The 14,737-nt window shown below is 31.0% G+C and overlaps 7 protein-coding genes across 7 annotated transcripts; 4 read left to right on the forward strand and 3 right to left on the reverse strand.

Annotated features, from left to right (window-relative positions):
• Window positions 1-292: 292 nt before the first annotated feature.
• FG386_002105 (uncharacterized protein) lies at window positions 293-3,202 on the forward strand (the record flags this gene model as incomplete). The annotated part of the gene is made up of 1 exon (XM_067341453.1): window positions 293-3,202. One exon carries the CDS (start codon window positions 293-295, stop codon window positions 3,200-3,202), a length of 2,910 nt encoding a protein of 969 aa, XP_067197539.1.
• Window positions 3,203-3,516: 314 nt separating this feature from the next.
• FG386_002127 (elongation factor-like protein) lies at window positions 3,517-6,879 on the forward strand (the record flags this gene model as incomplete). The annotated part of the gene is made up of 1 exon (XM_067341475.1): window positions 3,517-6,879. One exon carries the CDS (start codon window positions 3,517-3,519, stop codon window positions 6,877-6,879), a length of 3,363 nt encoding a protein of 1,120 aa, XP_067197561.1.
• A 15-nt stretch (window positions 6,880-6,894) lies between these two features.
• FG386_002138 (glutaredoxin-like protein) lies at window positions 6,895-7,572 on the reverse strand (the record flags this gene model as incomplete). The annotated part of the gene is made up of 1 exon (XM_067341486.1): window positions 6,895-7,572. The coding sequence occupies one exon, from the start codon at window positions 7,570-7,572 to the stop codon at window positions 6,895-6,897; it is 678 nt and encodes a 225-aa protein (XP_067197572.1).
• Window positions 7,573-7,856: 284 nt separating this feature from the next.
• Window positions 7,857-8,360, forward strand: FG386_002149 (uncharacterized protein; the record flags this gene model as incomplete). The annotated part of the gene is made up of 1 exon (XM_067341497.1): window positions 7,857-8,360. One exon carries the CDS (start codon window positions 7,857-7,859, stop codon window positions 8,358-8,360), a length of 504 nt encoding a protein of 167 aa, XP_067197583.1.
• Window positions 8,361-9,221: 861 nt separating this feature from the next.
• FG386_002160 (elongation factor 1-alpha) lies at window positions 9,222-10,529 on the reverse strand (the record flags this gene model as incomplete). Its single annotated transcript, XM_067341508.1, has 1 exon — window positions 9,222-10,529. The coding sequence occupies one exon, from the start codon at window positions 10,527-10,529 to the stop codon at window positions 9,222-9,224; it is 1,308 nt and encodes a 435-aa protein (XP_067197594.1).
• Window positions 10,530-12,129: 1,600 nt separating this feature from the next.
• FG386_002171 (uncharacterized protein) lies at window positions 12,130-14,094 on the forward strand (the record flags this gene model as incomplete). The annotated part of the gene is made up of 1 exon (XM_067341519.1): window positions 12,130-14,094. The coding sequence occupies one exon, from the start codon at window positions 12,130-12,132 to the stop codon at window positions 14,092-14,094; it is 1,965 nt and encodes a 654-aa protein (XP_067197605.1).
• Window positions 14,095-14,245: 151 nt separating this feature from the next.
• On the reverse strand, window positions 14,246-14,701 carry FG386_002182 (uncharacterized protein; the record flags this gene model as incomplete). The annotated part of the gene is made up of 1 exon (XM_067341530.1): window positions 14,246-14,701. The coding sequence occupies one exon, from the start codon at window positions 14,699-14,701 to the stop codon at window positions 14,246-14,248; it is 456 nt and encodes a 151-aa protein (XP_067197616.1).
• Window positions 14,702-14,737: the final 36 nt, after the last annotated feature.

The raw sequence follows: 14,737 nt of genomic DNA on the forward strand, positions 1-14,737 counted from the left end.
AGTTCTTAAACTTCACATGAAAAAAAAAATTCTTTTAGTTTAATTTTTAATTAATTAAATTAAAAAGTATTATTAAGCATTGCATGTTGTGGGGCAGGCGCCAAAATACATTTCTAACTGGCTTATATTTTATATTCTGTGTTTTCTACCATTTCTCTAAATATAATATTTTGTTATTTCTTAATCATTTTAAAAGTTTTAAGATACTTATCCAATACGTTTATCGCGAAGTTAGTTTATTAAAAAAAAAAGCTGCAAAAGAGGTGATACTAAATGGGAAGTAAAATGTAATATGGACATAGATGATATAAAGAACAGATTGAAAAACATAATCAGAGTTCCATTAATAGGGAATGAATATGATTCACAAAATTTAAGAGACCTTCCAATTAACGTTGATATTGTTTGTACGAATAATATCGAGGTTATTGAATGTGACATTTATAAGGAAGATTCAGTAGGTCTGAATAAAACAAGATTTACTGTAAGAGAAAATGACAGTATTGTTAACGATCATATTGCTAAAATAAACGAATATTTATCTGATAATGAGTTACAAATAATAGAATTTTATAAAAACAATGAGAATGAAAGCTATTTTTTTGGAAACATTAACAATGAAAAAGATAATATTTTTCACGATCTCAGTAATTCCGAGAGTAATTTTGATAAAAATGTTGATAACTACGGTGAAAGATTGGAAATTATAAAAAATTCATTGAAGGAAATAAATATTAGAATAAAAAACAACAACGAAGAACTGAATAAAGAATTATGTAAACTAGTAGATCCTTATGTTAAAGTGCTTTATGAGTTTTACAAGCTAAAAATCGATGTGAACAACTTAACTTTGTTTCTTAAAGATTTTTGTGAAAATAGTATTATTCAAAAAATACAAATATTAAACAAAATATTAAATAATGTTATCAAAAAAGAGAAAATACAAAATACTGTGAGCTGTATTATGAATATAAGCAATTTAAGGAACAACCAATGTAGAATTCAAAAATTATTGAATAATAAGGAGTATATAGAGGCAATGGACATCATTGAAACAACGCTAAATATAATTAATAATAATAATAATGAAAATGACAATGAAATAGTAGTAAATTATAATAACATTAAATCTTTAAGTACTTTATCTGTTAGGCTTTGCGAAATTAGCAACATAATAGAAAAGATTTCATTGGAGGATTTTACAAATACAGTATTAATGTTGTTGAAAAATAATGTTAATGTAAAACATGAAGATATTGAGGCAAATTTATCTAGAATAGGCAATTTATTTGCCGTATTTGTTGATAATACAAGCAAAAACACTACTCATGAAGTACTGTTAAATGAGTTTCACAATGTTATGTATTTTTATGCTAGAAATTTTAATGAAAATTACGAAAATAGTGGCTATGAAGAAATTCGTAGTAAATACACCCATTATTCAGTTATTAATCCAATAGTAGTACTATTGAGAAAACAAAGAATTAACTTTGCAGTTGATGATCTTGAATTTCAAATAAGTGATCAAATTGATAAAAATAGTTCTCGTGTTTTTAATGTGGTTAATGGACAAGTATACAATAAAGACGAGAATATTATATCTATTTCAAATAAGAAGATTGAATTGTTGTTCTTTTATTATGTAATTAATGTAATATATAAATTAATTTATATGTTCGCAATTGTAATAACACTAAACAATAATCTATTTAACGGCGACAAATTGTACATGGAAAATAAACTAAAATCTCACAAAAACGTTTACTTGCCTATAATTCAGTTATTGGAACAAACAACTACTAAGATATTTAGCTTAATAATAAGCGTTATTGGTCAAATAATTCACAAAAGTGCGGAATTAGATATTGTACTAAAATTCTCACATATATACTATTGGACGTGTATAAAGTACATACTCTTAATAATAGAAATCGAGAATAGTTTTAATAAAAATGTCATAAAATATAGCAATTGTGAAATCTCAACGGGTGGTAATAACAAAACCAATATTGTTGAAAGAGGATGCATTGAATTGAGATTATTTCTTTATTGTTACTATAAAGAATTATTCGATAATGTTATATTCAACAATATTTGGTTAATATTGTCTCGCACAGTTGAAAATGAAAAATGGGAAAAAAGTAATCTAAATGAAGAATACAAAACTACATTTCAATTGTTCATAAATGGAGAGCTTTATTCAAAAGATTGTATTGGCGTATCAGATCACTTTATCTTTTATAATAATACTGAATATAATCTCTCTTTATCTTGTCTACAAAGCATTAAATACACAAATGTCCTATTAGGTTATATCAAAAACAATTCTATCATATTTTACTATGGAATAGTACGAGTATTGCAATTTGTCTTAAACTACAACATCAAATGCTACAATATAGTTATTATTGGTGAAAAAAACAATCACACAAACACTAATATATTTAAAATTACAATATATAGTATTGTTCTTTGCATTCAAAACATTTATTTTTGGCTGAATTGTTTGGAAAAGATAATCAAATATCAATTACACATATTGGATACAAAATCTTTTATTCCGGATAAGTCCTTGAAAAGCAAAGTGAATCTTCTTAATTCAACAAGTAATTTGGGAATAATGCTTGGAATCAATATGCCTTCTGACCATTCCAAAAATATAAATATTGAATTAAATAAGGTATTGCTCAAACTCAGGGTTCTCGTAGAAAATTCAATAAAGAAAATATCCGACATTATTGTTAGTAAATTTAGATTACACATCACTAAATGGCTTGAAAAAAATATTCAAGTTCAAAAGCACGCAGTTAAAGGCACTGAATTTGAAGGTATATTGGAAAGCCACACTGTTGATGATAACATTAATTTGTTCATCAAAGACTTTACAAATATAACAAAAACACTAAACAGGTACCTTAAAGTTGACGCGAATATCAACTTAAACATATTTAATAATGTAAACCGAGAATGCACTAGCATTATGAAGAATTACCTGTTATCCCTGAATGAAAAGTCTCTAGATTTTGAGAATATTCTTCTTGATGTGTATTGCTCCCTCGATAAACTAAATAATATTGAACTAACATCCTCAATAGTTAACGAATTATATGTTTTCTTCAACAAAAATGTTCCACAAACCAACACTGAATACTCAAATAAAGTATCGAAAATGTTTCAGTTGCTAAGAAAAAGAACAAACTAGAGAATTAGTCATTATTGTTAACTAGCTTCAAATATAACTGGCTTATGCGCTTATACACTTATCTTTAATTATCTGCTGTTTTCCATTCTTAAAACACTTATTTCAATATAAAACGAGATGGCGCTTTGACTATTTCTCTTGTACCTACATATCCCTTATTATTATGCTCTATATAATACATTTCGAGGGTTTAGGAGTGGATTTACGTAATATTTGGGAGCAAAAAGTGGCAAAATTATAACTATGTACATTTCACCCTTATCCATGTCTGTTAGTTTGTTAGGTTGTGCGGCATTGACTCTGTACAGAATAAAATGAGTGAAAAAATAAGAAACGTATGTATAATAGCCCACGTAGACCATGGAAAAACAACAATGGCAGATTATCTTCTAGCGAGTAACAATATATTATCAAACAAGTCAGCAGGTACAATGAGATTTCTCGATTCAAGAGAAGATGAACAGTGTAGATTTATAACTATGAAATCTTCGTCAGTTAGATTGAATTGGAGGTATGAACAGGAACTGGATATAAGCTATAAAAATGGTGATTACATGATAAACTTAATAGACTCTCCAGGACATTTTGATTTTACTTATGAAGTAATGTCGTCGTTAAGAATTTCAGATGGTGCTCTATTACTAATTGATGTCGTTGAGGGAATAGGTGACCAAACTAAAAAATTGCTTCAGCATGCATATAAAGAAAGATTGAAAATCATATTAGTTATAAACAAAATGGACAGATTGATGTTAGAACTAAGATATGATGTAAAAGAAGCATATTCACACATAAATAAATTAATTGAGCAATTAAATGTAATTTTGCACCAACTTATTCAGGAGGAAATACACGAGATGATGTTGGTTGAAGACCAAGGTACGAATAACAATGCTGGTTGCAGCCTAAATGATATAGGCGAACACTATATGTCAGACAATGAAACGCTGTTGGAGTTTTCATTTGAGAACGGCAATATTTTGTTTACATCTTGTTTGCATGGTTGGTGCATTGATATAGCAGGTAACAACTTATTAAAGAGCATTTCCAACAAATTGGTTTTACCTTGGAACACAGATACACTAAAAAAATTGAAAAACTCGCTGTGTAACACCAGTTATTATTACAATGCGAAAACAAAAAAAATATCAAATATAGGGACAAAAAAAGACCAACCAAATATATTCGTTCAGTTTGTTTTGGATCCCGTTTGGAACATATATAACAGCGTGTTCTTAGATTTTAATAGAGAAAAAATAATTAAAATACTAAAGGTGCTTGATATTTATTCATCTGATATAGAAAATATAGTTAGTGAGTATGAAAAAATACTTAGTAGCAGCGATAACAAAGTAAAAAACACCAGCAATTATAATTACTTAAATATAATATGCAAGTACATTATGTCAAATTGGTTACCTTTATCAAAAGGTGTATTTGACAGAGTAATAGACTATATACCTAATCCAACAGACTCAAACAAAATAAGATTTCCGTCAATTTATACCAATCTTTTCACAAACCACGAGAATTATGTTGATATTGAGGACTTGAAAATAGTATTTGTCTCAAAATTTTCAACATGTGATTTGACAAACAAAAGACTAACTAAAGATCATCTTAAAGGTAACGAGAAATTGAATGGATTTGTGGGTATATCTAGGATATTCCACGGCAGTTTAAGTGTGAACGACGAGCTTTATGTATCTGCAAATTCTTCCGAAATTAAAAGAGTCAAGGTGTTGTCCTTGTACAATTTGCTTGGTGGAGATTTAATCCCAATAGAAGCGGTAGAAAGTGGGAATGTATTTGCCTTATGTCTCAAGGAAATAGATGTAAATTCAGGCAATGATGTTGAATACGCGGATGATGAAATATTAGGGAAATTGTCCTGCTCTGACCGCACACTAACATTATCGAACCATAAAAACTTTCCATCGTTTAATCCACTGTACAAACTAAACTCAAATTCTTCTTTGTCTTCAATAATCAAAGTTTCAGTACAACCAAAAAAAATACAGGATTTACCACTGATGTTGAGGGGATTTGAACTGCTTACGAGATCAGATCCATGTGTGGAAATAAGCACACTCGACACAGGAGAATATATACTCGGATGTCAGGGTGAGGTTCATTTAGAAAGATGTATTTTTGACCTGCAGAATGTGTTCGCTCAAATTCCACTAGTAGTTTCCAAACCGTTAATTTCAGTCAGAGAGGGTTTGGTTAACAGCGTTAATCCTAGTCAAATAGATATAAATGTTTGTAAACATATACCCTTTCCGCCTTGGAGTGGCAACAATTCCAATTTGAAAGATTCAACTGAATCTAAAAGTGGCGGAAATGAATTGGTGCAAAATAACAATAGAGGTTCAGTTCCGTGCGAGTTGGCAACCATACAAATATGTGCAGAACCAATGAATGAGGATATGATTGTTTATTTAGAAGAAAACCAGAATAGCATATCGAATCACATATTAAACTCAAAATTGAACAAAGAAGGGAACAGTTATTCTACAAGTAAAATAATGGAAGTAGATAAATATTTAATTAGCAGATTGCGTTTCCTTTCGAAAAACGACAATAAATTTGTTTTGATAGGTGTATGTGTAAAAAAGGGTAGTATAACACTGTTGCAAAGTAGAGACAAGGTTTTGATATCTTTGAACTGGTCGTTGAGATTAACATACGATTTTGAATTCTATCCTAAAGACTTGTCGGTGAGCAAAGAAGTAATTGATTTATATAGAAAAATAATAAATGGTATTATTTTAGGTTACGAAATAGCAAGTACGTCGGGTCCTTTATGTGAGGAGCCAATCAGAGGAGTTGTGTTTACACTCGTGGAAATGAAATTAAGTGGAATAACCGACGCTAGTGACTTTATGGTTGGAAGTGATGTTAACGATAACAACATTAAGTTGATAATGGACTCGGATGCTTTAATTTCAAACCAGTTGACTACATTATGCAAAGAGCTATGCAGAAAGTCAATGCTTCAGAGGGGTAATGTTAGAATTTACGAAATATATTTGAATATGGCTATTTTTTGTGAACAAAGTGTATTAGGTAAGGTTTATAGTGTAATTAATAAAAGGAGGGGTAGTGTTTATAACGAAGAACTAAAAGAAGGTACGTCTACTTTTAAAATTCAAGCTTATATACCAATTATAGAATCGCTTGGAATAAACCAAGAATTAAGAGGAAAAGCAAGCGGAAACATATCTTTCTACTTGTCTTTTTCACACTGGGAGTTGCTGGATGAGGATCCTTTTCCAGAGTCCAATATGACCATGGAGGAATTCGAGGACGATGGTTTGTCTAAAATAATGCTGCAGTACAACATTGATAATGCGAATATTTCTAAGGATTTAACAGGCAGCATCGGGAATGGATTTTACAATATAAATTCAAACAATTCCAAAGCAGGCGGAATTTACAGCATTGGCAACGGTTCAAACATTAACAATAGCAATTCTGGGAACAGTAATAGCTATTTGGGTTGTAATGCAGGAAATAGCGGTCTTAACTCATCGTCTACCAGCAATATTAACTACAACAACACAAACATACCAAGATACATAATAAACTCAATTAGAAATAGGAAGGGACTACCCACGCAAAACAAAATAGTAACATCTGCCGAAAAACAAAGAACATTAAATAAGAAAAAATGAGATAATTGATCGTATCTAGTTGTCTAAAAATGCATCTTTAGGTATTTCACTTATTAACTCATTGTTGCTGTTCATTTCTTGAACTATGTCATATCCACCAATAAACTCGCCGTTGATGCATATCTGTGGAAACGTCGGCCAATTATGGTAGTCTTTAAGGCCTTGTCTGATTTCTTCGTCCTCAAAAATGTTGTAATGAGCATAGTTAACTACATTAATACTACTTAGTAGTTGAACTAGTGCTCTTGAAAATTTACAAAACGGTTCTTCCTTTATTCCCTTCATAAATATAACCATGCTTTTAAAATTGGTTAAAATTTTAATTTTTTGATTTAAATCAGTTGGTATTTTTAAAGAATTTCCCTTACTTTTAACGATATTTTCAATTTTTTCAAACACCAATCCCGGATTATATCCGTTTATAACCTCAACAGGCTTCAAATCCTCACAAATGAATAACAATACAGTAGGCAATTCTTTCAAGTCAAATTGCTTAATCGCAGAAACTTCGCTGGGACCCAAAGGACTTATTTTCCCAAACTTCACACTGTCAAAATTCTCCTTTAAGTTGTCTATTAATCCCAAATGTGCTTCGTCTACTTCTTTTTTTCCAGTGAGTCCAAAAATCACTGTAATTGGATTCCCAAGAACGAAGTTGCTGATCTCTACAAAACTATTTAAAGTCAATGTCATTATTAACTCCGCCTCCCTTCGAAAATTCTTTCTAAAGTGTGTTTTTGTGTCTGTTTATTTTTATTTATGAACACCTACTGGCGAAAAACGACTTGTACTATCAATTATTTCGCTGCTCTTCACAGGAAATACACGGTGCATTTTAAGGAATATTTAAAGACAATCAGTTACCGCCATATGGCGCCACATGTCTATTTTGAATTTGGTTTTCAATGAATGAAGCAAAATAACGAATACAATAGGAGTTGTCGTTTGTTATGAAACGGGATCGCTCGTCACTTAGCATGAGCAACTTTATGCCCTTAACTAGAGGTCAGAGGAAAAGAAGGGAGGCATTGGAAAGAGTAAGAAGAAAGCAGGATTTAACGAATTATTTGTTAAAACAACGACAACTAGAAAAACTGGGTAATTTAAGTGCTACCTCAAATACTGGTATTAACAAGAAGAGGCTTTACAACTTCAATAAAATAAAGAATCATGTAGACGATGCGTTGAGCAATAATGATACTGACGAGGCTAACATAGGTAAAAATAATATGTCTAGGAAAAAAATACAAAAACTGAGAGAAAATTCAATAGGTTATATGAAGGAAATACTTGATCATCCTGACTTTGGAAAGCTAGAGGATATGAAGTCTAGACTTCTTTTTAATATAGAAAACGATCCTAGAAATAATTTATTAAATATATTTTCAAAGAATAAAACTAAAAGAAACAAGGATAAAAAGCGAAGTTTATCTAATAACTCGAAGAAAATGGTGAAAGTAACAAAGCTTATTACTAAATAATTGCGGTGTTGAGTCGCTGTAAACCTTTAATTTTTATATTCATATTTATATTCTTTTTTTTTTATAACCAACTAGTGGCGAAAAAGGTCAATATTTACTATAAAATAGATTACTCTAAAAACGCATATTATGTATTCATTTTTTTGTCTAATATTTCACATTGATATGTGCTTACATTTTAGTGTTACTTGCTTCAATATTTGCATGCATGCATTTTCTATGAGACGTTTTTACTTCGTCCACACGAAAACAAAATAATTAATGAATAAAGACAGGTAATTAGGAAAATTACACTGTAAGTCATTGGGCATAATATACGCACGAGTTAAACGTGAAAGCAGAAGCGATCCGCTTCATTCTTGTTGGACAGTCAGCACTAATGAAAACAGAAAGCAAGGTTGTTACAACAAATGCTTAGAAAACTAAATACCACTTCAACTCCGCCAAAACAAACGCTAAAGTAGACAGACCGCTGTTTGAACCAGATTCCCAAGACTAACAGGTCTTGAAAGCAGGAAACTTCCAAGAAACCCTACCGCAAAAAATAGGGGACGAAAAGAGAAGGTCTATCATGCCATGTAAGAATCAACTGTGGAGGTCGCCTCCTGAAACATATTGTTGCACATCAAAAAGTTCAAGTTCCGTGAAAGGGCAAAGAAGCTCTCAATTCCTACTTAAGTTGCTACCAGGTGAGAAACTGGTAGAACTTAAAAGAGAAACAATGTAGGAACGACAGGAACGAAAACAAATGATGGTAATGTTAATGCCTTTTGTTGTCTCCAAGTTTAAATAAAGCTGTTAAGTTGTAGAAGAGAACTGAAGACGTTGTTTGTTAATAAACTCTAATTGCGAATTACTGGTTTACTTCTTCTTTGAGGTGGGTTCCTTCTTGGTAACGCTCTTAATGACACCAACAGCAACAGTTTGCTTCATGTCACGAACAGCAAAACGACCCAATGGTGGATAGTCAGTGAAAGCCTCCACACAGAGTGGTTTCAATGGTTCCATAACAACTAGAGCGGCATCACCAGACTTGATTAACTTTGGATTCTCTTCCAAAACTTTACCAGATCTCTTGTCCATCTTGGCGGTGATGGTTTGGAATTTGCAAGAAATGTGGGCAGTGTGGCAGTCTACAACTGGAGAGTAACCGTTCTTAATCTCACCTGGGTGGTTTAGAACGATAACTTGGGCAGTAAAGTTTTCACAACCCTTAGCTGGGTCGTTCTTGGCATCTGAGGCAACGAAACCCCTCTTGATATCCTTGATGGATACATTCTTAACATTGAAACCAACATTGTCACCTGGAACTGCCTCTGGTAACTGTTCATGATGCATTTCTACAGACTTAACTTCGGTTGTAACACCAACTGGAGCGAATGTGACGTTCATACCTGGTTTAATTACACCAGTTTCAACACGACCTACTGGCACTGTACCGACACCACCTATCTTGTAAACATCTTGTAATGGGAGACGGAGTGGCTTATCTGTTGGTCTTTTTGGTGGTTCCATAGTATCTAAAGCTTCAACCAATGTCTTACCCTTATACCATGGCATTTTGTCAGATCTCTCAACCATATTATCGCCAACAAATCCAGAAATAGCAACGAATGGGATCTTCTCAGTGTTGTAACCAACTTTCTTGAGGTATCCGTCAACTTCATTAAAGATTTCATCAAAACGAGATTGCTTGTATTCACATGTATCCATCTTGTTGATACCTACAATCATTTGTCTGACACCCAGTGTAAAGGCCAAAAGAGCATGTTCTCTGGTTTGACCTTCCTTTGAAAAGGCACCTTCGAAACGATCTGCAGGAACGACCAACAAAGCTACATCAGCTTGAGATGTACCTGTAATCATATTCTTGATGAAATCTCTATGGCCGGGGGCATCGATAACAGTGTAGTGGTATTTCGGGGTTTCGAATTGCCACAAGGCAATGTCAATGGTAATACCTCTTTCTCTTTCTGCCTTGAGTTTATCCAAAACCCAAGCATATTTGAAAGAACCTTTACCCATTTCAGATGATTCCTTTTCAAACTTCTCTATGGTTCTTTTGTCGATACCTCCGAGTTTGTAAATCAAGTGACCAGTTGTTGTTGATTTACCGGAGTCGACGTGACCAATAACAACCAAGTTAATATGAGTTTTTTCCTTACCCATTTTAGATTGTATTCAATAAATAATGCGAGAATTCAAGAAAAATTTCAAAAGTAAAATTATTACCTCGTTATTCGGCAAAACCTAAAAATAAATTGGTATAAATACCTTGGATACTATTTTTAAAAAAAATGAAGCACCTTGTTTTATTCAAAATAAAATGCAAACACTATATAAACGTATTTAAGTACCACTACACTATATTTAAGCTTATGGTATCCCCTCAACTACAATTCATGTCTTGTGTCTCCATTATACATATATATACATATACCTATGTATGTAGGTATATATAACTAATTAAAATAACTATTAAATATATATATATAACATACTCTATAAATACATTATAACACGTATATTTAAACTCATACAATTGATATAAAAAATGGGGAAAAAACACATTTTCTTTGTCTCTTTTTAACCCTTCTAATTATTTTTGTCACTATTTTTGTCTTGTGTCTCTAACATAAGACAAGAGTTAGGGCCGAGTTACCGCCTGAGATCTTTAATTAAAATGTGTATATTTATGTAAAATATAAACTTAAAATTAATAAAATATATTTGTGTATTAACAGTTATGTTAAAAGTAATATCTTGAACTTTTTTTACTAAGTATTTTGGGCTTACTTATCTAGTTTCGTACTGTAATCTGACCTATTCTACATATTGCGGATTACTTATTCCTTAGATTTGCCAAGTCGATTTGCAATAAGACCTCCCAGTTTATTATCCTTCACATATATATTTTACTATATGATAATGTCCCTGTTATAATTTCTCATTACTTTCTGTATTGTAATATTCCTTTACATTAATCTAAACAACACTCTGTTTTTCTCACAGAAATTGATTTATCGTTTCTTTTGCAAAACATAATAGTGAACTATATCTCCGTTGCATCTCCGCATTTTTATCCCTGAAATCGCCTTTACTTTCTGTTTTCATACTGTATTATATCTGTGAATAAAAATGCAAATTAGAGTGAAGATAGAGTTATAATTCATCTTAGTTTGTTGTTTAAATATCACTTGTGTTCTATGTAATTAACAATAGAGCATTCAAAGAAAATGAACTTAATTGAAAAAAGCAAGAAACAAAAAAATAAAACTATATAAAACATGTCTTTCAGCAACTGCTTATTTGTGTTTATTTTATAATTTACGTCCTTTATTTTACCCTGACCAGTTAGATAATGCTTTATCCTGATACCTATAGATACCATGTTACATATGCACAGAAATACACAAAAAAAATAGAATTAAAACAGGAATATGCTTAAAAAATCAGTAATTGGATGTATTATAACTTTAGAAAGAATTCTGTTTATTTAAATGCATTTGAAAACAGTTTCCTAAACTGCTTTCTTTCCCCAATTAGTGCCCTCTGTTATGTTAAATTGCATTGTACAACTTAACGCCGCGCGCGGCAACATGTAAGGGTGCATGCTTTTAGATGTGAATAAAAAGATAAAATAACAGAATTAAATTAAAAAAGTCAGAAAATTTCATTAAGTTGAATGGAGTAGGTTTAGTATACAAAGTGGCCGTAAAGTCTACTGAGAATTAACAAATGGTAGTGATTGATGTAAGCATATAATTAAATGAGAATATCAGAAATACTAAATAAACGAGCAAATGTACTGTATTTGGTAATAATACTTATACTTCAGTTGTTAGTGAAGATAAATGGGCATTCAGGGCTTAACATTTATTCTTCACTCCCAGAATATGTTGTTGAGTGGTTAAAAAGGCATATTTTTTTTGAAATAAAGTATATAAAAAATGAAGGAAAAATTTGCAGTTCGGGGAGTGGCCCCTACTGTAAGCACATTTATAGGAAGTTGATGAGAGAATATAACAATTTGGAGGATATTTGGATGTTTGATGATATTTATAGAGGTGGAGAATATGGTGCTAACCTGGATTATAATAAAAATAGTTCTCCATATTTGCACATTGAATATAAAATTGTAGATGAAAAAGGGATGCCATACACAAATAATCACATGGAGAAACTGGTAATGTTGGACTACAGTCTAGAGAATAGTTTGGGCAGTGATTTGAACATAAAAAATAAAGTAAATAACATTATCAGAACAAGCGAGAATGATTTTAAGGCTTTGTACACTTACTGTAAACTTGATTCAAAAAGATTGTTTTATTGCTTGAAAATAGTAGGAAGAAGTATAATTAATAACATCAGAAATCAAGCATCAAATTATACACGTTATTTGAAATTTGAAACTTTAATTAAATTATACAGAAAGTACTTGAGAAAAAGAAAATTTACGAGTAGATTAAGCAAACTAGTTGACTACTACTATTACATAGAAAACTATACACTTCCTGATAAGGATAATAATTATCAAGTTAATTCGTCTAAAGAGTATAATAGACTGTACAAAAACGATAGTGTGAGCATTATTAGTGACGGCTATACAAATTTAAAAGTTCCAATAGATACAGGAATATTGTTTGACGACACTTTTTCTAAATTGTTAATAAGTAAAAGCATAAGAACAAGTCTAGTGAGTACATTAACATGGATACTAGATCAAAAAAGCGCATACATTGAAATATGGAACAACAGGAGAAATGAGAGACTAAACAGACGTTATGTAATCGGAACAGTAATGAACAATATGGATGATTATTCCTATTTAAATGAGTACATTGCTTCTCCATTCACAAAATTTAGAATATTAAGAAAAGATATTTTATTTGAAGATGAGTTTAGGAACAACTTTAAGATTATAAGAAAAACGTGGAATGGAGTTTCGTTAAAGATGAATTTTAATGTTATTAAGCCAAATGTAAAAATAATACCGAGTGATTTTTGCAATGACAACAATGTAGAATGTAAGTGGGAAGGAGTATGGGAGGCTTATTATAAAGGCGAAGTCGGTTTGAGATTGTTATCTAAAAACGGAAGGTTTCAAATTAACAATGAGAAATTTGTTATTTCTGATTTTCCAATCACCTTTTATAATCCAATGTCAGATGAGCCACTTCTGAATGAAAAATTGAGTGAATATAAAAATAAATATATAACTATATCAGGTTATAATGGATTTATTCTAATGTGGAAATCACACATTAGCATAAGTGATATTATAAGTGAAAGAAGTAGAGAAACAGTAGAAAGTGTAGAAGGTGAGTATTTTGTATGGATAAATGCCCTTGAGTTTTCAAACACCATTCCATATTCACTTATAGACTCTATTCAAATTGAATCAGATACGGAGGGAGTTGTTATTGGTTCATTTGTTTTTAATCTTCTAAATCCAGCCTATAACTACGTTTCCAAAAGCAGAAAGGAATTAACTAACATCCCTATTGAGGTTGATCAAACTTCTGAACTTAGTTTGGTCGTTAATATCGATGAAAAAGAAATAAATACAAATATTACTACAGTTAGTATCACAACAATGTACTTAAGCAGGGCATCTCCTTTAATATCACTCTATAACATTCAAGAAAAGGGACTTAATTTAGAAGAAAAAATCAGTGAGACTACAAAATGCGTCATTAAAAGAAATCTTGCAGAACTTACAACAGATAACTAGAAAAATTCAGAAAAAAAAATTTAATATATTTAATTGAAGTGTTAAACAAATCTGTATATATATATTCATATTTATGCATATTAATTTACAAAAACGACCTTAAATAATAATACTTGTTTTTTATTTATAATTTACACTTTATTAGTTGTTTTTACTTAATGTTAATACAATCATTTATCTGTATAAAAGTAAAATCCTTTTTGAGTACAATAACGTTGCTCTCTCTATATTCTCCGAAAACTTCTATACTCCCACTCGTACAAATACTTAGTAGTTTTTTTATTCCATAAGGAATAGAATATATTTCACCCAAACTGTCAGTCATACTTATAATGTATTTATTTTCACTTAATCTTTTATTCGGTATCCATATTACATTGGGAACTTTTGTATCACATTTCCATGATATATTGTTAACGCTAGATTCACTCCTAAATGAATAGCATCTAAATATATCAGTCTCCACTTGAGCACTCGCGATATTTTTTCCTAACCCAATATCTTTGAAAAATGGGTTCCAGTATTTGACTCTCAACGAGTCAATGCATTCTTTCCGCTGAATAAAAAGAAATATTATGAGAAAGGTTAAGTAAGTTACCTTTATCATTTCTATACTTGAATTGACCAGCTCAGTCTTTATCCT

The sequence above is a fragment of the Cryptosporidium ryanae genome (assembly GCF_009792415.1).
Source record: "Cryptosporidium ryanae isolate 45019 chromosome Unknown contig_33, whole genome shotgun sequence".
Classification (NCBI taxonomy): domain Eukaryota; phylum Apicomplexa; class Conoidasida; order Eucoccidiorida; family Cryptosporidiidae; genus Cryptosporidium; species Cryptosporidium ryanae.